This window comes from Polypterus senegalus, chromosome 2, assembly GCF_016835505.1.
Source record: "Polypterus senegalus isolate Bchr_013 chromosome 2, ASM1683550v1, whole genome shotgun sequence".
In the NCBI taxonomy this organism is placed as follows: domain Eukaryota; kingdom Metazoa; phylum Chordata; class Cladistia; order Polypteriformes; family Polypteridae; genus Polypterus; species Polypterus senegalus.
In genome coordinates, this window is record NC_053155.1 from 132,715,884 (window position 1) to 132,742,238 (window position 26,355).

The 26,355-nt window shown below is 36.3% G+C and overlaps 1 protein-coding gene across 4 annotated transcripts in view; it reads left to right on the plus strand.

Moving 5' to 3' along the window:
• Positions 1-26,355, plus strand: part of LOC120523369 (POU domain, class 2, transcription factor 1-like) — a 217,569-nt gene that overhangs the window by 144,685 nt on the left and 46,529 nt on the right. For all 4 annotated transcript variants that reach the window (XM_039744631.1, XM_039744632.1, XM_039744634.1 and 1 more), the window contains 4 exons: positions 1,534-1,713; positions 3,642-3,780; positions 16,426-16,520; positions 22,590-22,763. In XM_039744631.1, the coding sequence (XP_039600565.1) occupies positions 1,534-1,713; positions 3,642-3,780; positions 16,426-16,520; positions 22,590-22,763 (588 nt within the window). The remainder of the gene's footprint in view (positions 1-1,533; positions 1,714-3,641; positions 3,781-16,425; positions 16,521-22,589; positions 22,764-26,355) is intronic.

Genomic DNA, 26,355 nt, shown 5'->3' on the forward strand with positions numbered 1-26,355 from the left:
TCTTTGGCTAATGGTGTCTCTTTTTTTTAATTGTATATCAGTACATATTTAAATGCGGTTTATGTTATACTTAATCCCTTGTCTAAATCCCATTGTATACACGCAGCTTATTCTAGGAATTTACTAGTAAGCTGCTGTGTAAAAGAGCTATATGAACTAAGTCAGGAGTATGTTGGGACTCTCAACCTTACTGTTTCCAGATAAAGACTTGGTTTATTTTTTTGGGTCTGTTGGCATTTTATCAAATATGTAAAATTTCTTGTTTAGGCAATAAGAATTTCTTTATGGGCTCCAATAAGGTATTAACACCAGTTAACCAATTATAAGATACTTGGATGATGTAAAGAAGTCTATAGTAAGCTTTGTCTTTTTTTCAAGGTTTTTTGTTTGAATATTTTTTTTTGTGGAGAAGAAAACCTTTTAGCTTAGTTACCACCAAACAGATACACGTGCTATCTGCTTCACAATTTTATCTATTTGGAAAACTGGAAACATTTTTCAAAGTAAATATAATGGTAATCTTGTGTAGCAGCAAAACAATTAATGCATGCCACTCATTCTGAGGAAACATGGCATTGTGCTTCATTCAGGAACCATAAAAATGTATTAATCTATAGGTGCTGCTTCGTACTTTGCTGTGTTGTTTATCAGCTTTCTGTTATTAGTATTGTTTGTCTGGAAAACAAATTTTGTTTTGTTACTACAGTTTGAGACAATTTCCTTATTGTACAACAAACAACAATAGTTAAACATTTCAACTAACCAACTTACAGATAAAATAACAAATGTGTCTTTTACCCATATAACTCCAAGAATTCCTTTATTAACCATTCCGGAAATTTATTGGAATTTGCTTGTTAACACATACCAGCATACCACCGAAACTAGGCAATTTCCTAAGTCAATAGTGTTCATACTTAAACCAATCTGTAAAGGTGCTATTTTTTGTATATTTATTATTATATAACATATCTAAATATATAGTAAGTGATAGTTCAAGATGAAAACAAAACTGTTGATCATAAATTTTTAGAAAATTGTATACGAAGTAGCAGGGATACAGGGATGTTTGTTATTGCATTTTTATTGTTCCAGAAAGATGCTCTGATTTTTCATAAGACTTGCAGTAGTACTACATTTCCTGTTCCACTATGTTTCACAGCCACCGGAGCATGCTAATGTCTTCTCTAGTGGTAAAATAGCTTTTGTTTAGGACGAACATGGCTGCATCTTGTTGTGTGTTAAAAATTTTCTTCCTTGCCTTGGAATGAGGTAAAACCTTCTGTCAACAGAAGCAGCAATAAGTGTTGTGTACCAAAAAAAAGTGAAATTTTGAATTAAATACAAATGATTACCTTGACTTCATCCTTTGTTTTGTACCACCTTCTTTAAGTAGATTGTTTTAATTTGGGGTTTTTCAGTGATAAATCTAGAAAACTGAAATACTTTTTGTTTCATTTTTTGTCATTTAATGTTTATATGTTGCTTTCACAAAAATGAAGTTGCTCTTCTGTCTTTTTATTCTTTCCACAGTTAACTTTGACTCCCGCCCAGCAACAGCTGTTACTGCAACAAGCACAGGCCCAGCTTCTAGCAGCAGCAGTCCAGCACTCTGCCACTCAGCAGCATAACACCACAGGGGCCACCATTTCTGCTTCTGCAGCCACGCCAGTGACACAGATACCCCTTTCACAGCCTATCCAAATAACACCAGTAAGAAAAAAGTAGCCTTTTTATCTATTGTGCAAAGTTTTATGAAAAAATGTTCATTATATATTTTAAATAATGATTCGTTTGCAAGGTGTTAAGATCTTAAACTCTAGGACAGGTGGTTCAGCATTTTTCTGAAGAATCTTTTAAAACAGAGCAGCATCAATCCTTCATTTAGTGAATACTAGTTGTCACTTTCTATTAGAGAAAATCATCCTTTTACCATGACCCTAGTACCTCTATGCTTGGTTATTGGTGCAACATTCTTACAATGTAATGAAATGTTAGATTTTCTCTAAACATGACATGGTCCAAACCAGCTATAGTTGCACTTCTTACATGTCTGTCAAGAGGATTATTCATGTGCATTTTAGCAAACATGAGATGAACATTTATTTTCTTATTAGTAAGAAGTACTTCTATTTTTTTTTTTGGTACTCTGTTCTGAATCTATTTAAAAGTTTTATTCTCAGGCACAATTCCAATTAAATTAATATAAATCAAATTTAATTTTATGATTGTTGTTTTAATTTGTTTCCACTTTAACTTTGGTCAAGTCATTATACCTATTTAGGTAGTGCTCTTTTAAATACCTAAATACATTTCTTGTGTTTATGCATTTTATTTGAATCCTGTGCCTGGTCATGGTGTACATGGGAGCTAATAAGTTTCCCCTGTGTCTGTGTGGGTTTCCCATTACATCACCAAAGGTATTCAGATTATGTTGATGGGCATTTCCAAATTACCACACTTGTGAATTTAGGATATGTGCAAGAGTGGGCCTTGCAAAAGACCAACTCCTTATCTATGGTTGTTTCCAGCCTTGTGCCCACTTTTGCCAGGTTTGGCTGACAAAATTAAACTCTACAAACTGCACTGTGTTCAATGGTCAATCCTGTGTCTTTGGCTTATAATTAGCACATTATTGTATTGATTATGTAAATCAAGTGACCTTGACATCAGACTCTATACAGATACAAAATATTTTACCTGGTTAGCCAAGTAATATAGTTATAAACTTTCTTTATTTAGACAGTATTGCCCCAAGTGTGTTTTTGTTATTTTGTTTTTAACCACTAATGCCTGTGTTCTGGCCCAGTATTTTGACAGCAAAGCTGCAGTTTGTGTGAGTAATTGCCTTTTTGTATCTTTGCTACTTGTGCATTTTTGAATTTATGTCTGTAGGCAGTTTTTTTTTTTTCTGTTATCAAACTTACTTCCATGTCAACATAATAAAGGCTGTATGAGTTGCAACCTTTTCTTCATTGCTGAATGAATGTGCTGAGGTGTAGTAGAACCAGGGCTTTTTGACTTTTATGGACAGTAAAATTAAGCCTCAATTAACGTTTCCCTATTCATTCATACAAACTTGTGTAGTTTAGAAATCCTGCAAAGAGGAAAATTCTGCACACAGCATGATATTTTGTATAGTTTTATGTTGCAGAGATGGGTGACCTCCATTGCCCAAATATAAAACTTTAATGTGGCACTTTGGATGCCAACCCTTGAAAAGTGATTTGGTTTTTTGACTCATTCAGCTGAAGGCTAAATTCCTACCTTTTGATTGTCCAAAAGAAATTATGCTGGGTTTTTTTAATTATTCTTACCTTAAGCCATTTGTGACATTTTCTTTGATTTGGTTAGCATTTCCAACTTTCTTCCTATTCATGCATTATTCTTCTCAATTCCCTTATTGTTTTATTTGTAAAAATAAGACCAATTCCACACATTTCTTTATTTGACAACACTGTAACTTGGTCCCAAGGATGAGTAAAAATATTTGAATATGGTAACTTTATGGTACAATTCATGCTGTAAGCTAGTAATTAAATGTAATGCTTTTGTGGAAGGTGATAAATTAGTTATGATTATTTCTTTGTCTATTTTCTACTAATTTGCTTAATAGTCAGCTATGTTTTATTTGCTTTAAGGATCTGCAGCAACTTCAGCAACTGCAACAGCAAAACCTGAACCTACAACAATTTGTGTTGGTGCAGCCAGGTCACCCCATAGCAACACAGCTGCAGCCAGCACAGTTCATTATATCACAGACACAGCAGGGGCAGCAGAGTAAGTAAAAGTGGCATATGCCTGTTAATATTTTTACATTTAAATTTACAAAAACATATAAAAACATTGTATAGAATGTGTTAATGATGATGTTTCTGTACCATACCTCAAACCTTCGGTATTGTTCCCTTCCATTGTATCACTTAGAAGCTTTTTAATTTTTTTTAATGTACATTTATAGGCATGGGATCAAGTAATTGCATTTACTTAAAAATGGGTTGTGTCGGCTTACTTTGTACTCCGCTTAATATGTATTCAATATAGGAATGCATCAGCCATTGCCAAACTAAGTACTACTAGTGATCTTATCCACAATTTTTATTGTACTACAAAAGAAAATCAGATTATTTTGTAGAAGGCATCACCTTGTGGTTACTATAAAGTAATAAAAGCATAACAGATTAAACAGTACGATAATTTGAAAAAAAATTCTCACTACACCAGATGTGTACATTACCTCATATCATGTTCCTGTCACAACCTTATTGCTTTTTCACTCGTCACTCTTTTAACGTGATTTATAACTTGTCAAGAATCAACAATTTTGTACCCAAGTATCTATGAAGTATTGAAGAAATTAACTTAACTGTGTTTATTTGTTTAAATAATAATTATATATCATTAACATTTTGTCTTTTTCCTTTTCATAACAGACTCTTTTTGAAAAATTATGCCAATTCACATAAACAAAAAAAAAATAATATAGTAGTGATTAGGTAGGAGGAGCAAAAAGGCCATATGGTTTTGTCTTTCAAATACACCTGCTAACTTGATGCTAAACAGTTGCTAAATAAATTTGTATATTGGATACACAGGAGAAAAAAATGTGTTATGCTGTGTATGGGATGCATAAATTGGCTGAACATTTCAAGCTTGCATGATTTCAGCAAAAATTTAGAGGTAAATATTGGTCTCATACTCATTAATTATGTAGTGATTATACTTGTAAACAAAATCATATTTCTATAGCACAATTTGTCAAAAGTATGAGACCTTATTACATGGAAGTTTATCTGTTAGACTGTATTCAAGTCTCCATCAGTTGCAATTTGCAGAACCCACTTTTTGTCTCTTGCTCTCTTAATATGCTATACCAGGCATGTCAAACATGCAGCCCGCAACATGAATCTGTGCGGTCCGCATGACAAATCCTAGTTAGCACTGAACTTGTACAAAATGATTATTATCGTTTGTGATTGAATCGTTCTGCATCTTCGGCGTTACATATTGACTTTTCTTTCTTCTGCCTCCTGACAAAAGCACGTTTTCCCATGACATTACAGTACCAGAAATGTCATCTGCTAGTATAGCCACGAGCCTTGACCAAAGTTAATGAGCCGCAACGTCACAACTGAAGTACCAGGCTGCAGCAGCAATGGCCTTAGGCATGTGCAAACTGTGCACCAGCACAGGGCCGCCACGCCAATATATATTGAATATAAAACAGAAAGAGAAAATAACAACATAGCTGACGACAATGTGGCCGAAAAACATTGTGTTTCTTGTTAATTAGTACGCTGTATTTACTAATGTCGCTAGAGTCGGAGCAGTAAGCTATATGTAGTATTATAACGTTCTGCCGTAATGAGAATATCATGGGCCGCAACTTGGTTTTCAAGTTACGGACACGCGCATGTAGAAGCGTGGCATGAGCACGAGGCGTCTATGCAGTGCCTGCAACGGATGTGCATAAGATACCATGTTGACCATATTGGCGGGCGAAGGGGCCACCGTTTTTTTCTCTGCCCAGGTCTGCCACGAGCCTAGAGGCTGGGCTGCTGAGAATGGCCACTGGGCAGAACTGACCATCACGAGTAGTAATAGCTCGCATATTTTCACATTTTTTGCTCTAGTTTTATGTAATTTTGTGCTAGTATTGTATTGAACAGTTAGTGCAGACTACAGCTGAAGATCTGAAGTGGACGAGAGAAGTTGGTGAATTGTTTATTAACATATTTTTGCGATTTTGAGTTTGTAAAATTAGTGTAGGTCAGGTGGCTTTTTGCATATCGGCTTATTTTACAATATAAACTTTGAAGTAAACTTAGTTAAGTAAAATTTGATTTTTGGAGGATTTGTTTTCCAACTTGAATTACTGAGCAATGAATTCAATGAGCGTTTTCGTGATTTCAGTTCACACAAACAGGACTTTGCGCTGTTCTCTTACAAAGTTGAGGATGTACCTGAGAATATCCAAATGGAATTAATTGAACTGCAGTCAGATTCTATTCTGAAGGCAAAATACAACGAGGTTGGTGTGCCAGGCTTGTATGCTTACCAGCCACCCTCGTATATGCAGATCCGTAAGTTGGCATCGAGATTACTGTCTATGTTCGGAAGCATTTACCTTTGTGAGAAATTGTTTTCGTTAATGAAAGCTACCAAAACCCCACATCACTCAGGACTTACTGTTGAGCACCTTTCATCCCTCATAAAAGTTGCAGCTGCACAAGATTTCAAGCCTGATATTGACAAACTGGTTACTAACAAGAGATGCCAAGAGTCGGGACAAAAGAAATAGATCTCACACTTTAAGACTCCTATATAAGCAATGAATATAGTATAATAATATAAGAACCTAGCTAAGAGGCTAAGAGTCTAATTGTACACTGTTGTACAGAGAGTGTATGGAAATAAATTGCTTTTCTTTAAACTTTAAGTGTTACATTTGTTAAAGTTTTCAGTATTGGAAAGAAAGCTACAGTAACTTTGTATAATAGTATTTGTTACAGTGCGTCCCACTGATGCACGTATGGCAGTCGAAGCGGCCCACCAATGGTAGTGAGTTTGACGTTCCTGTGCTATACCGTTTTTTCCCCCTAAATTTGGTATTTAGTATCTACCATATTGATTGTGATTTATTTTTATCAAAAACTGCTATTAATCTACACCAGATATAGTTTTCCTCATTGTTACTTTGGCTTTTTCAAGAGTTCTATAGATATTTGATTTATTATATCTTGAGAAAACTGACATTTCATTGCTCTAAATGGTGGCATTATGTTTTTTAAATGTATTATAAAGATATGCTTTGCGATTGTTTTCACATAAAATTGTAATTGTTGTGAATGTGATTTATGCAGCCTAAAAATGTCTGCCTTAGGGCTACAACTAACTTAATATTATTTTGCTAATCGATTAGTTGGTGTTTTGTTACGGGAAAATGGTTCCAGGGATATGAACATAAGTAGGCAAAGAATCAGAGAGAAGAGGTCCAATACTTCTATTTTATTTACTTAATCAACTATAATAATCAAACACATATAATGCAATATAATGCAGACATACAAAAGCAAAACAATACTTACAAACATATGAAAAGGCACAGAGCCATCATCCCAGACCAGTAGACTGAGGGGGCCCGCTTGTCAGTCTTGTCAGAGGACCAACTCATTATTTGCCCTTCATTTACGGGCGGTGCGCTGTCCCCACGGTTGAGCCTCCAAAGAAACTGAGGGCGAACCTTCCCTTATATACTAATTGAGCGTCCTTGCCCAAAGCGGCTTACGTGTAAGCAGTGTATACAGAAGTGATTAGTTTCAGCACACACACCTTTCCACGGGACGCGGTGTTGTTTTGCACTTGGTCCTGATGATGACGACACCTGGTACCAAACGGCACACAAAATAAGAATTGCGTAGTGAAGCCCCTTGAAGTGAAAAACAAGTCAGCATGCCCCTTTACCCTGACGGAGATGGCGTCTGGTACCAAAAGGCACACAAAAATAGTGAAGCCCCTCGAAGTAAAAAAAACAAGTCAGCATAACCCTCTGGCCATATTCCCAGTACTTTTCCTTCTTGAAGCTGGTTTTTGCGCTGAGCGACCAACGCCCATCTGCTCTCTTGATCCCCCCCCCTCTCTTTAGAAAAATCCTTCCATTACATTCGGCCCCTCGCTCAGCGCAAACCCAGCGCTCTTGCCCTTCTTGTTCTGATTGCAATTTTTAAAGCACAAAATACATAACAGTTAAATATAGTCATTAAAGCAATAATAATAAAACAATTGTCCATAATAAATGCTTTTTCTTAGCTTGGAGAAATATTTTTCCAGTGAAATTACAATTTTCTTCAACCCAGGTACTTTGCGTAGAGGGTCACCTCCTGGGGAGCGGTTACTAGCACTTCACCCAAGGAGTTTCTTCTGATTTGGTATTTCATCATCCACATTGTCATCAAGAAAAGAATAAAAATCTTTAACTGAAGGTGTCCATGGTTCAAGAAATTGGATGCACACCTGTTTGACAGCAATTCTAGCAATAACTAATTAGGAAACTAGTAATAAGCAACAACGTACTATTAAGAGAGTAATTTCTGCTTCACTAACATGAACCCCCATAATACCCAGGTTCAAATAAAGTTAATACTAAATAATATTATTGGTGATGATACAGATGGCATAAATATTTATCTTAAATAACTCAAAAGTTCTCAGTTTTAGGTTGCCACCGCTGTGCACAATGATAATCGGAGATAAAGTCCTTACACACCTCACCATGCTCACATCTTAATACACTCATTCATAAAATTGCCCAAATATACACCCAGCTGTGGTCTCAACCTTGAGCCACCTTTATCACATTAATTCAGCCATCTTGTGGACAGTAGGTGTCAATCCTCCCTTCGGAAGATGTCAGCACTACTTCCAAAATGCAAATCACTGGGTCATTTTTGAGGTCACATTTATTTCAATTTCAATTTCAAGGGTTGTACCCAAGCTTATTCATATCTTCAGAGATCTTCAAACTTCATTTGGGCTTTTTAATTCACGGACCTCACACTCTGTATGTATAGGACACTCCATCTCCTATGGGCCAAATTATTACTTCATTTCACTGATTTCCATAACATATACTCATCAAGCCATGATGTTAATCATTTGACCTGTATCACCATCAACATGCTAGCCTAAACTGTTTTATCCTCTTCTAAAAGCTATAGATGTCCTGACCTATAGTATGTGTCCCTTATCCCCAAAGTACTAGTCATGTGTGTCATCCCATATGCTTACTATTATTCTTTTCAATTAATTAAATGTACCTAAATGTAAAGTTCTACATTATTTGCTATAACACTACAATCAATAACCTAGAATATCTAAACTGGACTGACCCTGACTAGTAATAGTGCATTGTCCCTTCAATGACAATCTCTAATAGATCCCTTATGTTAGATTAGATTCAATTCTGATTAACTTTACAAATAACCAAATCATTGGTCCTTAAAGGTGACTTATTATCTCATACAAAATATCAGAAGGCATATCAAAACATTTATCTAAAAATAACACTATGAATTAATACAAACATTCATTAAATACATATTATTTAGGAATCCCTATATTCTGCTTTGTCTACAAATAATTAGCTTTCCCTTCTATATCTTTCACAGTTCAAATACTTTTAACCCAAAAGATGTTGCCATTTGTCAAACAAGTGGACAGTCAAAGCAGGCTCCATCAAGAACATTGAGCCCTGCAGAGTAAAAGTGTGACAGATTTTCTTCTCTAATAAGGACCAAAGCAGGTGTTGGGGTCCAACATCCCAAGCAAAAAGGACCCAAGTAGGCAGATGTCATCTATGATTCGGAATCCACGATGATCTTTTGGGCTCAAACATCACCAGCATAGTTGAGCTCTTGGCAGCAGGTATCCATGATGTCTGGAACTGGAATCAAGTCGTTGTCCAGTAGTCAGCTGATCGATGGCCTGATTCATGACTTGATTCCCTCTTTGGTATGGCTGGGTTCTCCTTGGAGTCAGATAATTAGTTTATCTGCAGACCTTTATCACAGCCCAATCTCTGGTTCAACTTCAAATGCTGTCATCTACGATGCACTAGGAAAAAACAGCTTTCACCTGCAGACGTAAAGACTTAAAAACGCTCATTTAAATAGTCAGCATATTAATTCTTCATCGGTAGCTACTTATGGATCCAAAAAACAATATGTCATAAGATGTCAGATCTGTTTGTTGGGGTACCCTATTAAAAATATTGCTAGCAGTGAAACAAACGGTCAGTTCAATCCAGTCTGTGCTTGTCTAAGTCAATTTGTCTTTAAACAGTCAGAGTAAAAATTTAGATTGATAAGCACAAAGTTCAAGTCCTCCTTTATAGCTGTTTCCAGTTTGGCTGCGGTTGCAATTTCCACTCAATTAAAAAAAAAACATGTCCCAAGTCATTATTAAAATAAAGTCAATCAATGTATTACAAAAGGAAAAGTACTCAATAATAAATCATTACAAAAATTGGTCCCAATAATATTGACATAATATTCAAATTATCTGCATTTGTTCCAAGATTTAAACTGGTTTCAAAATGTAAAATTTAAACAAAATTAAACATAACATATCAAGCAGAGTCAAGAAAGAAATCCACAATCTAGACGGGTAAATTCTTAATCTTTTCCTTGGTGACATTAAATAACAAAAAAGTTAGGCTCCACATTTCTTCCCCCATGTATCTAATCACAAACCATTGTTCAGTTATGCAAAGTCCTAAAACATTTTTCTTTTTACACAAGGTGTTCATTTTTAAAGTTTCTATACATGTATAAAAGTGAGCCTTCCATTAGTTTTGTTGTGATCCCAGTATTCCACTGTATTTCACACAAACATGTCAATATTACACACAAAGGAAATGAGGAAAGAAATCAATATATCAAAATGCCCTATAATGCAAAATGTGTCTTTATTTATTTACTATAAAGCCCTCTAAGAAATTTGCACATTTCTACCCATATTTAGAATGAAGAACCCACTTGTTTATCAGGTAAACTAAGAAAATACTTCAAATCTACTTCAATTATATACACTGATTTTCTTTTCCCCATAACCTTCTGTCAAAGACAGTTGATCTTGCACATTCTTTCATTGTTATCTTCCAGATGTTTTATTACACGTCTTTCAGAATGTTGACTCCAAAGAGTACAGTCTGTATTCCCTTTCTTTCACTTACAGTTTGGCATTGGCTGTTTTTATACTGCCACATGCCATTCTTCATACCCATTGTCGCATTTGACCATCACCAAACAAATGCACACCATATTGTCACTTACACTTACCTTCATTACCACATACAAGTAACCCTCACATTATAGCAGCTTTCCTTGTGCTCTGCCTCCAATATACAGTAAATTTTGTTTTCTAAGCAGCACTAATCAACATAGGCTTTGAAAGGAGTATTACCAATAACCTGCTTCATTTTGGTAAAAGAATGTCTCCTTCAATCGAAATTTACTCATTTTAATTAAAATCCTCCCTTTTATCAGAGTCTGGCCAGTACTCAAATAAAAGGGGTGCTCATATAATATGCTTAATCTGGAGACCTTTTTACACCACCTGTTCAAATCTTTTTTTTTTAATTTAGAATTAAGAGCTCTTTTAATCTCAACATTTACATTCACAATAATACCAATTATTTAATTCTTGCAAACAACACATATTTTTACACATTCTTTTAAGCACACTGAAACCTATTTAACATACACACACATAGGGATCCCTCTAATACACTATATAACATACACAAAATCACCCAAAACCATTGTTTTAACACATTCAACTTTACCTCAGTTTTGTTACTTATTATCACTTATTACTAAAAGTGATTGCATTCTTCATTTTATCAAATGTTACTCATACTCACATTTATTTTAACCCATATTTACTCAGAGCTCTGGACGTTTATATGCACACGGCAGCTTCAGCAAATCATAGTTGAACTACATTACCCAGAAGTCTCCATGTTTTTGCTTTCTTACTCCCAAACACACGTACGCACCCACAGAAAAAACAGGCACGCTCACACATTTTTAGCACAAACATATTTACACACACACAGAGAACAATTAATGCTCAGGCATACACATTGAATATGTTCAGCACAGACATATTCATATACACAGACATTAGCGAGCGCCAGGTACCTTTGATGTTAAATACAGTGCACTTTTTCTTTTCGCGCATTATATTCTTCTCAACGCTTGTTATTCTTTTTGGTGCTATCCTCCTACATTTTTCTGAAGGCTGCTTTACTTATCAGACTATAATATAAAACAGCCTTTCATGACGTTAACGGATGTTAACTCTAACACGATTCTACTCAGCTCGAAACGGCGCTGGTTTCTAGATCAAGGAGACTCCATTGGCGAAATGACTCGGCGACAACGAGGAATTGCTTCCGTGGCGATCCATTCATGCGACAATTAGGGCAAATCCAACTATCAAGAAATCACGCGGTTCGATACTACAGCAAGACGGCACTCTCGTCAAAAAGACTAAACTGTCATTGAGAATATTAACTCAAAACAAACAACATGTAAGCTTCAACATAAATCACAAATAAACTCGAATCATGGCATAAGTGCTAACTACTGCGCCACCACACACTTTAACACTGAGCGATCGTTGCTTAATCTATATGGCATTCTCATTATACATTGCTACGTGTACTGCTAGCTGCTCGCAATTTTTAGCCAGGTATTTATCTTGGCTATGCATAAGGCTGCCTTTTCCGTCATCCCCTCGGCCCGCTGTACCCGCGGCAATAATACAGCTACCTGGGATTCGGCCATCGAGGCCCGCCCTAACGCACCCACCAAGTCCATTTGCATTTTCTTAAGCGCGGCTAGTACATTCACTGGTGTTGGGGGGCCTAAACTTTGCCAATATTGTGCTAATCCCCCACATCTCAATTCTCTGGCAGTCTTCCCACACCGTTTCCTCCCAACCGGGAAGAGGTAAAGGAGCTGCCTCAGGGTCTTTATTCTTCTTCTTAAACATCTCTGATTTCTTTTTGCCTCACTCAATAGTTCAATATTTTACCAGATTTCCCAAAATCCTGCAAGTGACGCCAAAATGTTTTGTTACGGGAAAATGGTTCCAGGGATATGAACATAAGTAGGCAAAGAATCAGAGAGAAGAGGTCCAATACTTCTATTTTATTTACTTAATCAACTATAATAATCAAACACATATAATGCAATATAATGCAGACATACAAAAGCAAAACAATACTTACAAACATATGAAAAGGCACAGAGCCATCATCCCAGACCAGTAGACTGAGGGGGCCCGCTTGTCAGTCTTGTCAGAGGACCAACTCATTATTTGCCCTTCCAATTTACCGGGCGGTGCGCGCTGTCCCCACGGTTGAGCCTCCAAAGAAACTGAGGGCGGAACCTTCCCTTATATACTAATTGAGCGTCCTTGCCCAAAGCGGCTTACGTGTAAGCAGTGTATACAGAAGTGATTAGTTTCAGCACACACACCTTTCCACGGGACGCGGTGTTGTTTTGCACTTGGTCCTGATGATGACGACACCTGGTACCAAACGGCACACAAAAATAAGAATTGCGTAGTGAAGCCCCTTGAAGTGAAAAACAAGTCAGCATGCCCCTTTATCCTGACGGAGACAGCGTCTGGTACCAAAAGGCACACAAAAATAGTGAAGCCCCTCGAAGTGAAAAACAAGTCAGCATAACCCTCTGGCCATATTCCCAGTACTTTTCCTTCTTGAAGCTGGTTTTTGCGCTGAGCGACCAACGCCCATCTGCTCTCTTGATCCCCCCCCTCTCTTTAGAAAATCCTTCCATTACAGTTGGCTAGTTATTATGTTAGTGAATCAAATAAATGAGAAAAAAAAAAAATGCAACATGCATAAGTGCAAGTATATTATTCAGTGATAAAAATCTTTTACTCCTGGCACTGTGCTCTCATTCACAACAACAGGACATGTATGCCCAAAAATTACATTTGACAAAAAAGGTTTATAGCAACAAGTCTTATTGCTAAGTGTAATAAGCGTAAAGTACAGCTGTTGTTAACATTTAGGTGGGTAAAATGGTAAAACCATTGTTTAGCGTCAGCACAATTCTAAGTGTGTAGTTTTTGTATTCACTCTGTTGCAGCAATGTGAACGACATGGCCTAAGTCGCCATTTCTGTCATTAAAAGAAATACGCTGCAGAGGAAGTTTTTCAGTTTGTTGATTACTTGAATTCTGTGCTGTGAGGAAACAAGAAGAAAGTGACATTGACAGTGCTGCTGAATTAAACCCAAATGTGAATGACGGTGGAATTGTCATTACTCAAAAGTGTTCTCTTTTTGGTGTTCAAAATTTCAAACATTTTTACATATCTTTGAAGAGATTGAAATTCTACCAGATGTGACTTTACAATGACTCTATATATTTGAGTTCTTTGGTTTTTGACTTTCTTTTGTGCCCTAAATCACAATGTGATTGATGCTATTCTTGGTCAATAACATAAAACGTGTAAAATGTGACGATCAGTGGCTGAACGAGCTGATGCAATTAGTACTTGCGGGTAAAGAGTCCTTTAATTAATTTACTTATTTATTTTTAGTAAACCGATGAACTGGTGTAATTAATAGATGAACTGGTAATTTCCTTTTATGACTGATTTCTTTAATCTCACACACTCCACAAGCTTTCCCCAGTGAAGCATCAATTGATCACTACAAAGCACCAACAAATGAACAACAAGTCTTCCGTGTGATATAACAAAGATCATAAAGGACCATTACTTGAATGACAAGTGATGGTGAAGTGGGTAGTTTAGGGAGCACAGCTGTATTGGGGATGGGGAGCAAATGGTGTGATAACAGCTTAGTGGTAGTTCAAAAAGTACAGATAAAAAGGCCACAGAGACTCGAATTTCAGTTTGTACTATTCTATACCAGCAGCTAAAGTATGTGTAATGGTGACACACAACAGACAAACAGACCTTCAGTAGCAGTGGCCTGTACACTTTGTGACCAATATTTGTCCATTTTGACATATGACTAAATGGCCAGTCCCAAATGGACCTGTAAATCGACGCGTGACTTTATTGTCATTATCGATTAGTTCTTGCATCACTAATTTGCATGTTGCAAGAATTCATTATCCTTCTTTTCCTGGATTATCACCCCCTGTACAATCTGTATTTTAGTTATCGGTTTGTAAAAGATAATGTCATTTTCTGTGTGTAGGACAAAAAATGAGGCAAAACAGAATGAAGAAAATGGCACAGTTACAAAGTTAGGTAGTATTTACTTAACAGTAAATGGAAAGATGTGTTGTTGAATGGATGAATGTAAACATGTAAAGTTTTTTTTTTTTTATTCATTTTGAGTCAATCTGCAGAATAAAAGATAAAAATAAAGATAACAGAACAGCCACATTAGGTTCATATACATACAGATCGGGACGTTAATATTCTTTGCTTGATGATAAAAAGAACAGTAACAAAAAAGGGACTTGCACACCAGTAAGTTTCCCTGTCAGTCTGATCTTGGAAGAATTCTATCATCATCTTTGTGTTAGTTCCTGGATATTAACTGATCTTTCTAAACAGTAGGAATTGGAAAGTTCATGGCAGGCTTTTATTCACACACTATCCACGTTATCTGTCCCAGACTGGTAATAGAATAAATTTAAAAATATATCTCTTGCTCTGTATGCACCTTCATTGCCTTTCTTTGGCATCCTTGTGTGTGTGAACCTCTCTTGACTGGCACTTCATCTCTCGACTACATTCTTGTAAAGCCTGCTTCCAATCATGAAGAATCCACTGCATCCACTTAACAGGATCATCTCCAGGCAGAGGAGTAGCTTCAGTGACAGACTTTTGTCACTGTCCTGCTCCACTGACAGACTGAGGAGATCGTTCCTCCCCCACACTATGCGACTCTTCAATTCCACCCGGGGGAGTAAATGCGAACATTAATTTTATTTTAATTCTTTTCATTTTTATTACTATTTAATTTAATATTGTTTCTTTGTATCAGTATACTGCTGCTGGATTATGTGAATTTCCCCTTGGGATTAATAAAGTATCTATCTATCATCTATCTTCCCATTTTCATTTCAAGTCACCTTGCTTGCCTCCTATCCACTTTTTTAATTTTAAGGTGACTTTCAACGTGCGTGTAACGCCTTTACTCCTCCTCCTGTGTCTCACACACTCACACGTCTTTCACTCACATAATGTGAAAGAGAAGTTAACTGCTTGCAAGCTACTAAGGGTTAAAAACTGACACAGCTATTTTGCTGTAATGTACGGTTATTCAAAAAGGTGTCTGTAATGGGACAACTTCCTCTTCAGGAACTCATCTATTAGACGCAGGAAAGGTGACCTTTCCTTCTTTAGGGCACATCTGACATGTACACAAAACAGAAACGGATGGCTGATTTGCGCAATGTAAGGTGAAATGCTTGGTAACTGATGATATGCGTTTTTTTTTTTTTTTAAAAAAAGGGGAAGAGGGAAGAAAAAATATAATGCCAACCGAAAAGGGGAATCTGTGCTCTTCTGCCTTGTAACGCATGAATCCACGTATTTGTCTGTGACTGAATAAAAGCTGATTGATTGAACTATTCCTGTCTAGCTAGAAGAGACACATTAACAACCACTGAAATGCACTTCATGATGCAAAGATTTTTTCAAAGTGTGCAAGCGTAGTTCTTACTGCAGTGTCCATAACATTCTTAATAACCAGTTTTAACCATGAATGACGATTCTTTTGTATGAGCTTGTCTTTTGCTATGTGGACTTTTTAGCTATTTTTGAATGATGCACTTACTTTTGTTTTTGATTATTATTTAAAATAATTCTAATATGTACTTTTTTTCTTAATTATTTCTTAGGTTTTCTGCAAGCTCAGAATCTTTTAACGCAACTACCTCAGCAAAGCCAAGCCAACCTCCTGCAGTCACAGCCAAGCATCACCCTCACTACACAGGTTAGCCAAAGTGTAAAGAAAGATTTTTCTGCTCAAATTTTTTGTTTCTCCCTAGTGGTGGTGTTTGTTGAAGTGAAACAATGTTGCCTGGATTTTCAATGAAGCACATCATACAGCAATACAGTAGAGTCTCGCTTATTCGACATAAACCGGCTGGCCGAACGTTGGATAAGCGAAAATGTTGGATAATAGCAGGTGTTAAGAAAAAAACCTATTAAACGTCAAATTATGTTATAATTTTACACATTACGAACCTAATAATAATCATGTTTTACAACAAAACAACAGAATAAATTAACTGAAAAAATGAACTTACAGTCACAGAATTGTCTGACGTTAAATACAGTATGTACTGTACTTAAAAGTTCAGTCCTGTGACGATTTAAAGACATTTCTGATCGTAGTTTTCTTTCCTGATGAGTGTTGTTTCTTCACTGTGAAGTCTCGCCATCTTTGCAGCATCATTATGTCAATTCCTGTAGCTTCTTCTTGTTGCTCAATGTAATTAATTGCAGTTTCTAGCCTTAACTTCGTCACTAATATAGTCAACATCCGTACGAGCGTATACTGTATACAGCATTGTGTGTGTGTGTTTGTGCTGTGACGTGCGAGTCCCCATCTTGCACCCGAAAACTTAAACCTGAGTCTAAGTTCTTTTAGCAACACCAGCTTTATTAAGCCTGAAACAGCAACAGCAAGGTTATTTAATGTAGCGGGATCTTTCATTCTCCTATACACAGACACAGCATTCAGGCAAGGTCAGAGGGAAAGTAATACTGAGCCCAGCGCATTTATAATGTCTCTTGTTCCTTGTATCACCCATCAACGGCAGGCGCTTATAGCATGTCCGCGATCTTTTCGGATTGGCTTTTACATCGAACTGCTACAGCGCTGGGAGACTGCGATTGCTTTGAGACGCTCTTCCGCGTGTCGTCCCGTTGGGTGGAATCCCACAAGAGTTTAGAAACTCACTCACACCAGCCATGAATCTTTTCAAAGGTAAAGTGCAGGTTAATTTGCTTTATGTATTTTTTTCTTTATATTTTGTATTAATCATTTTATATGAATAGTTTTGGGTTGTGGAACGAATCATCTGAGTTTCCATTATTTCTTATGGGAAAATTCGCATTGATATACTGTACGAGTGCTGGACTAAAAGCACATTTCCAGAACGAATTATGCTTGCAAACCGAGGTTCCACTGTAATTAGCTGCGGCAGAGTCGGGAGCAACAAAAAATAGACTAGCTCACGATCGCAACTTGCAGATTGATGGGTATTTTTTTTTTTTTTGCGGTGGGACGTCGGATAATACGGAATGTTGGATAAGCGAAGGTAGGATAAGCGAGACTCTACTGTATGTACAAATTGTCCTAAAGTAAAGAATCATCTGCATTTGAACAAGTAGCTACCAGAGACATGTCAGGCCTTAGGATCCTTTTCCCCTCGTACAGAGACATGTCAGGCCTTAGGAGCCTTTTCCCCTCGTACAAAGACATGTCAGGCCTTAGGAGCCTTTTCCCCTCGTACAGACATGCACAGTTCATCATGGATTCAGTGTATGCAGCTGTTACTAAATCGTTTTCATTTCATTATCAGTTTATAATTCAGTTTTTCCTAAGTAGGATCATGAGGAAGGATGACAAATTGCAGCCCAGCCAACACCTGTTTATGGGGTTCTAAACATTTTCCCCCCCAGTTATGCTTGTTTATTGATTTAAAAGCGTATCACTTCTTCTGTAGCAACACCATCTTAAGACAGACTATGCAAGAATCTGTAATTGGAAGCCATGCAGGTCATTGATATATTAATAGTGTACATGGTATTAAATCATTTGCATAAAATGATGTTTAATCAGAATGGTGGTTTGCATAATAAAATTGAAGTGGTTAATTGCAGGTTACTGTTTTGTTTTTTTTTTTTGTTTGTTTTTGTTTTTTTGTTTTTTTTTAACTTTCTTGCATTTTTGTATGTTTTTTTAAATGTATACATGTTCAAGGAGTTCTTATTGCAAGTAATATTCTCATATTTTGTGGATGTTCTTCATATTTCAAGAATTTTGGAAAAGTCTAATATACATAACATTCCTTACCGTACCATTTTCTAAGTCTGCCTAATCATGAACAAGGTCATAGGAATGCTTGTGCCGATCCCAACAAGTATAGGATGTAGGATGAACATGCAAACTCCAAAAAATATACAGACTCGGTATTTCTAGCTTTGTTGTACAAAGATTAATATTCCCCCATCAGTTCAGCAGTCCATTTACCATAAAAATGTAAAATTGTTTCTGTACTTCTTTTTACAGATTTCTCAGATACAGTATACTTTATTATATTGAGAATATGAGAAATGTTTCAATGAAATCAGGCAATTATAGTCGTTATTTTGTCTTCATCTGTTTTCAAATTATCAAGGTGAAAATTGTTGATACACTATGTAATGTGTTTTGTTGTATATATCTTCATTAGCTCAGTGTGAAGAAATACTTGCAAACATTTATGCTGGAATTCTATTTGACTATCTTTGATCTGTGCTGCAGTGGTTATGGTGAAGAGCTTATTTTAAAATTATAACCTGTAATCGGTCTTGTAAACACTTCAATCATGTTATCTCTTAATCCCCATTTGGTTAAGATGAATGATTTAATTAGCATCTTAATTTTATTAGCGTATCATTTAATGCAGTTCACCATTATATAATGCTTCCCATTATGCAGATCTGTTACTGCACTCTATTAGATCAAGTCCTACCAGAGTAACAGTTAGAGTTTGTCTAAGATACAGTTGGTACATCTTACCTCTGCCTCGCAACCTTCTCAGGATCTGTACTTGACCCTGTTGGAAGAGGTGAGTTATGATTTATCAATAGCACAGTATGTACAGAAGATTTTCTATTCTTTTACTAGTCCTACATTTGCTTTCACTAGTTTCTTGTGAGGTATGCACACCTGTCAGCAATGGTTTCTCATAGTTACTAATAAGGATTCACATCATTATAAGGATTGTGTTTTGATATGCAATGGTCATTTGTTGCTACGAGAGAGTCTGCCTCATAGGTGGACAAGTATTCTTTTTATGGATGGCCACTTCACAAGAACAGCTTGTTGATGAGGGTCAAACACATTGTGTCAACTATTACATTACAGTAAACATTTATTTTTTTCAACATAATAAAATTATTATAAACCACATATTCTCAGATTTTGTTTGATTTATTGAACCTTGGAACATATACACACAATAGCATGCTTTCTAACACAATCTACAATTCCTGATTGTGTAAAGCAAAAATCAAAATAATTAAATTTTACTGCATTAATCACTGATAAAGTATTTTACTGTGTCTGCATCTTTGACAAATTAGTGGGAAGAATTAAGTCTTTGATGACCTTCAACTACTGCACTTAAGTCAGGTATGATTTCTAATGTTGCTATTCTCAGTACAGCAGACAGAATGTCATCACTGGAAGAAGATCTGTTTTGTTGAACATCATTACTGAGAATGTCTGTTCACATATGTATGTTGATCCAAAGAGGACAAGCATTCTTTGAGCTAGTCTTCTCAAGTGTGGGGAATTCACCTTTTTGAGAGAATTGTAGAATGTCAATAATGGCACTGACTTGCCAGCAATGCATCAGTCTGCAAGCTTGTACATTCAAGTTGTACCTCACTGGCGGCATTGTCCACATCAAATTTAAAACTAGAGGAGATGGTGAACATTTCAGTTTCCACTGTTTTGAAGTTTTCAAATCACCTGGAAAACTCACCATGCAGTGTCCAGAATATTGCTGCATATCTGTTAAGCTGATCAGCAGATAATTTCCTCCCTCTCGGTGTGGGAAGGTGTGTCAATGTGTTCGTTTTGTTGAGAGAGAGAGAGAGTAGCAGCAGCTACTTCGTGAAAGCTTTGACTACGCCGTGCAGTCGCATAACTAGCAAATGCTATATCTGATAGCCACTCTGTGCTGCTTAGTTAAGGGATGAGTTTTCCTTTCATTTAACAAAACTCCAGGATCTCCAATATCCGATCACAGACCTGTTTGAGCACTTTGCCCAAGTTTAGCCACCTGATAGCTGTGTGGTAGCCCAGATTAGGGTGATCAGTCTCCTCCAAAATGTCTGTTATTTAATGTCCTTGCCCTGATGAAATTTACAGTATATATTACAACATTGATCTCATGAATAATTTTCAGAACTGATAGGACTTCTTGGTGAATAATACAATGTAAAAATATGACTTTTCGGGCTGGGTCAATCTTGGCCACTTTTCCTACATCCCTTTTAAAAGCCCAACATTTTTACCTGTCAAATTCAGAGCACCATCACTTGTCACACCAGCTAAATTTTCCCACTGCAGTCATACCTTTTGCATAAACATACTGACATCAGTAAATAAATCCTTACTGGTTGTTGTAACTTTCACTTATTGCATTGAAGCAGTCCCTCTATCATTTCAAAGTCTTTTGTTATTCCTTTCACAAAATTCAGCTGCACTCAGTGTGACATTTTCTACCTTGCGTTTCAGCTGTAGTACCTTAATCTGTCTTTTAACCATTTGCCATGAGAGGGACAGATATTTAAACACATCCTTTTTCTCTGGGCAGAAGATTGCCCCCGATTTCCAATAACCACTTTTTAACAAATTTGTCATCGAAAAACGGTTTACTACTTTTGGCAACTTTATGATCTAATAGATAGCTGGTTTTTACTGTTCCTTTCTTTACTGTATGAAGCTTTGTAAATGGACTTTGCTATTTTTGCAGTTTCGCTAACAATTCCTCTGCGGTCCTCACCTTCTCCTCCAAATAAATTTCTGTATTTTTGCTCATTCTTGGTCTCGAAGTGATGAATCTAGTTGGTAGTCTTTAAATGCAGCGATGTGCTCTTTGTTGAATGATCTGTTTTCAGTATCACTTTTTTTTCCTGCTAATTTTTGTTGTGCCTTTGCACAAAATGCAGATGGGATGCAAGTGTCATCTTTCTTTATTCAATAAAACATGAACAATCTCTATCAACCGTTTCTCTGATGGGTGCCACCCATTTCAAAAATCGAGCAGCAAAGTGGGTACGCAAGGTGTGAGGCTGCAGTGAAAATGTGCATGGCTTTACACCAAGTTTAATTTTTATACATCTTGAACTGAGTGTGAAAATAGATGTTTGCACTGTTTATATATGAGGCTTCGGGTTTCTAACCAACAGTGAAGGGACCACAGTCTGCTTTTATTTATTTATTTAAACCTTTGGTCCCCATAGCTATGTAATTCCTCTTTAATACATCAGATTCCTATAGATATTATTAGTGCTGACTTAAGGAAAACACCTCACTGTCAGCCAGGGAGTATGCTTTAGAAAGGTTTGTACCTGAAGGGCATTTTAACTGCTGAATTTACATAGTTTGAGTTTGTAATATTCTACACTATGGAAGAAGCAGTGATAAGCATGGTCGTATTACCTGCCTCAACAGACATGCTAACGTGGTTATGTGGAGGCCAAAGGACTAAACTATGAATTTTTTACATTCCCATCTAACTGTCACTCAGGTTTACCCTATGGCTGAGTTGGGTTTGTTGTTTTTTGCCAGTGTACAAACCACTGCTAGGTTCAAAAATATGGTTGGTTACAAGATCTTACTAAAAGTGAAATAAAACATATTATGATTGGTCTCTATTTAAACTTTTACATTAATAAAAGCTATATTTTTAATAAAGGCTTTTAGCTATATCTGACATAAATGTTTCAATCTATATTTCTTTCAGTTTATAATTCTATCATTGAATTGTCCATTAAATTCATTAAGCATGTGTGTGTTTTGGGAGCAACAGTTAGTACATTATCATTTGGAATTACCATGTAAAATTATTATGTGTTAAAAGGGCAAGGTCGCTGTAGTTTAAAAGTACAAATTTACTTTAAATGTCAAAAATATTTTTGGCCTAGTAAGTACTTTATCCAAAATATTGCACATCTGATAAGTCTTAGTTGTTGCCTTAAAGTAAGGATAAACGTGATTTTTATTCATAAAGTATTATTATTTAAAGTGTGATTATCCTTTTCTGGTTTTCTACAGCCAGCTACGCCAACACGCACAATAGCGGTAACCCCCATCCAGCCATTTCCACAAACTCAGACAACACCAAAGCGCATGGGCACTCCCAGTTTGGAGGAGCCAAGTGACCTGGAAGAGTTGGAGCAATTTGCTAAGACTTTTAAACAGAGAAGAATCAAACTAGGATTCACTCAGGTAAGGCTTTGTTGCATGTCTTGTTAATGTTTAACTAAAGGATTTGAATGTCTACAAAATATAAAGCACATGTTATTCTTGAAGGATGTATTACCTAATATGTTCTGTGTTTTGTGTTTGTATATGGTTTGTATGAACAATCATACTAGTAAGGATTTCATCTTTTACTAATTAGATTAATTTATTCCCTTGTTCTGCCATTTTTTTGTTTATTGTTACAATGTTCTCCTTTCCTTCCTCCATTTTACTACCCCTTCACAAACTCAGTAATATTTGTCTTCTTATTATAATATACTGTAGTGCTCTTTCCTTGCTAAGTGTGTCAGTATGGCTTAATTCCCGATGTATGTATAGATGTATAGGGTGGTCCAGATCTAATTATGCAATTTTCATTACGCTATAACTTATTAAGTTTATTACATAGAAAATCACCCGAAAAATCTCGGACCATCGAGAAGTGTGCGAACTGGCGACGTGAAGAATCGTCTTCGTGCCAAACTGGAATCGTCCCCACATAAATCAGATTCATCCAGATGATCTGGATCTGCATAATTAGATCTGGACACCCTGGATGTTTGTATGTATTTTTAAATTACAAGTCTCGTACTCTGACTCCTTCCACTTCATGTGTTCTTTTCGTTTATTCATCTCTATCTTTTAAATTTTAAAACTGATATTCTTGAGCAGTTTGATTTTTTTGCAAAATATGAAAAATTGTTTTTTAAAAAAAAATTAGCCTATCTTGGGAAAATAAGCTTAAAGCCGTATTGTTAAACTTGTGCTAGTAGCTACAGGTCCAATATTTAAAACATTGTTGAAAGTTATTAAGGTTTCACGTTTCATTTAAAATTTTAATTAATGGTTACTTTAACAACATTGAGTGACCTACTCTTTGTTGCTAAGAAATCCAACATATAATTGCCCAATTATTAGAAAACAGTCAAACAAGCTCCCGCAAGCTTTAATAAATTGTATGTGTTATGAGCAACCAAAATCAAAATGGTCAAACAAAACCGGAAAGACCCATGGCAAAGCAATGCTAAAAGAAATAAAAATAAATACAAAAAATCAGTAAAGTACATAACAATAGGAATATCAAGATTAGAATCTTATGACAAGTCTGATCTTGGTAGTAGGGTTGTGTGATATTGATAAAAATATTTCATCATTTTCTATGATTTGTTTAATAATGCGTAGAGGATATTTTGCATCCTTCAAAAATACACTTTGAAAAAGTCTTTACTACCTCTGGCCCACTCTTGTTAATAGAATATTAACTGTTGGTTACTAATTATATTAATGGAAACAACATATTTAAGAAAACAGGTCTTATTTACTTATACTGAAGCATTCAAGACAATAATAAAACATCAAAATCAGCACTGCAAGTATTATTGAGCTCAAACAGTGCAAGTATGAGTAAACTATTTCAAAGTGGCCTACAGGATTTACTTTGTAAAAATGTGCACAAAGCTCAACAAAACTAATATAATGAGAGTAACAGACACTTCCTCTTAACAAGACAATGAAAATAAAACACAAATTGTAATTGAACTACAGGGCATGAATAAGCATTCAATTGCTCTGCTTTAACATCCTTAGTGTCAGACCCAAGCGTCACACTAGCTGCTAAAACAGTGCTAAAAGTGTTAGTCCTGAGTATCACTTGGGCAATGGTATATATAGACAGGTCGAGGTTTACTCCACCTGTAAAAATGCTAGCAGCATTATTTCCAAGCGTTTCTTAGCCAATGGTACAGGCATGTCTTGCATAAGAGTCATGTCTGTTACATGGGCAACGGTGTAGATGTGTCTTCTTCTAGCCTCACAATGGTGTCTAGTAAGCAGCCAAAAAAAAAAAAATGTGAGGACAGTGGAGTCGGTACGCAAAACCTCCGACTCCTAAATTTATGGTACCACTGACTCCGACTCCTCAGTTTGTAATTTGACCAAAACTATTTTGATTAAAAACTTACACCAAACATAATAAAAGGCATTTCATGACAGCTAGCGTAAATTATCAAACAACTTTTCAACACACTAACCTGTTAAAGTTGTGGTTTAAAGGCTTGTAGCAGTGTTATTGTGGTATACAAACACAGAGTAACATGAAACATGAGGCTAAACTTACAAAAAATTAAAGAAGAAATTAAATTTTATCAAGAAGTATTTTATCTAGAAGTAAAAATCAGTATATGTAAAATTGGAAATTTTAACACATATTACAATGTTCATTTAATGAGTTTAATATTCATACATTTTCTCCATCTCCAGTAACCCAGCAATTGCTTCCTACTCTACAGCCCTGCAACATATTGCATTCAAGTGCACATGTACAATAGTCTGTCTTACTAGACTACATGCAGTCTTAATATGCCAGATGTACAATATATACGTCTGGAGACGACCATTAGTAATGGTAATAACTAGATGACTCCCTGAGGCTCACATTTCTTAACCAGTTCAGAGTCTCACGAAGGCTGCAGTGCTCTCAATCGTTTGTTCTGTCAGAGAGCATACTTCTGATTATAATAAACTGCTATGTTTGTGAAAATTTGATTTCAAAATATTCATTCAACATAAATAATATGTTACACCTAGGGAATCCATTCCCGGTTGGGTTTATCCATTCCCGGGATATCGGGAATCCCGGGCTCCCGGGGATGACACAGTGCACGGGCATCTCACATGTGAACGGTTTTAGAACGACCGACACTTATTTTTAATAAAACTACTGCAATATGTTGACACCAATAAAAGACTAACCTTATCTACAAGCAATTCATGTTGTCATATAAGTACATGTATCTAGTTCAGGGGTGCCCACACTTTTTCGGCTTGCGAGCTACTTTTAAAATGACCAGGTCGAAATGATCTACCTACATTAAAAACGATATATATATATATATATATATATATATATATATATATATATATATATATATATATATATATATATATATATATATATATATACTGCTCAAAAGAATTAAAGGAACACTTTTAATCAGAGTATAGCATAAAGTCAGTGAAACTTATGGGATATTAATCTGGTCAGTTAAGTAGCAGAGGGGGTTGTTAATCAGTTTCAGCTGCTGTGGTGTTAATGAAATTAACAACAGATGCACTAGAGGGGCAACAATAAGATGACCACCAAAACAGGAATGGTTTAACAGGTGGAGGCCACTGACATTTTTCCCTCCTCATCTTTTCTGACTGTTTCTTCACTAGTTTTGTATTTGGCTACAGTCAGTGTCACTACTGGTAGCATGAGGCGATACCTGGACCCTACAGACGTTGCACAGGTAGTCCAACTTCTCCAGGATGGCACATCAATACGTGTCATTGCCAGAAGGTTTGCTGTGTCTCCCTGCACAGTCTCAAGGGCATGGAGGAGATTCTAGGAGACAAGCAGTTACTCTAGGAGAGCTGGAGAGGGCCATAGAAAGTCCATAACCCATCAGCAGGACCAGTATCTGCTCGTTTGGGCAAGGAGGAACAGGATGAGCACTGCCAGAGCCCTACAAAATGACCTCCAGCAGGCCACTGGTGTGAATGTCTCTGACCAAACAACCAGAAAGACTTCATGAGG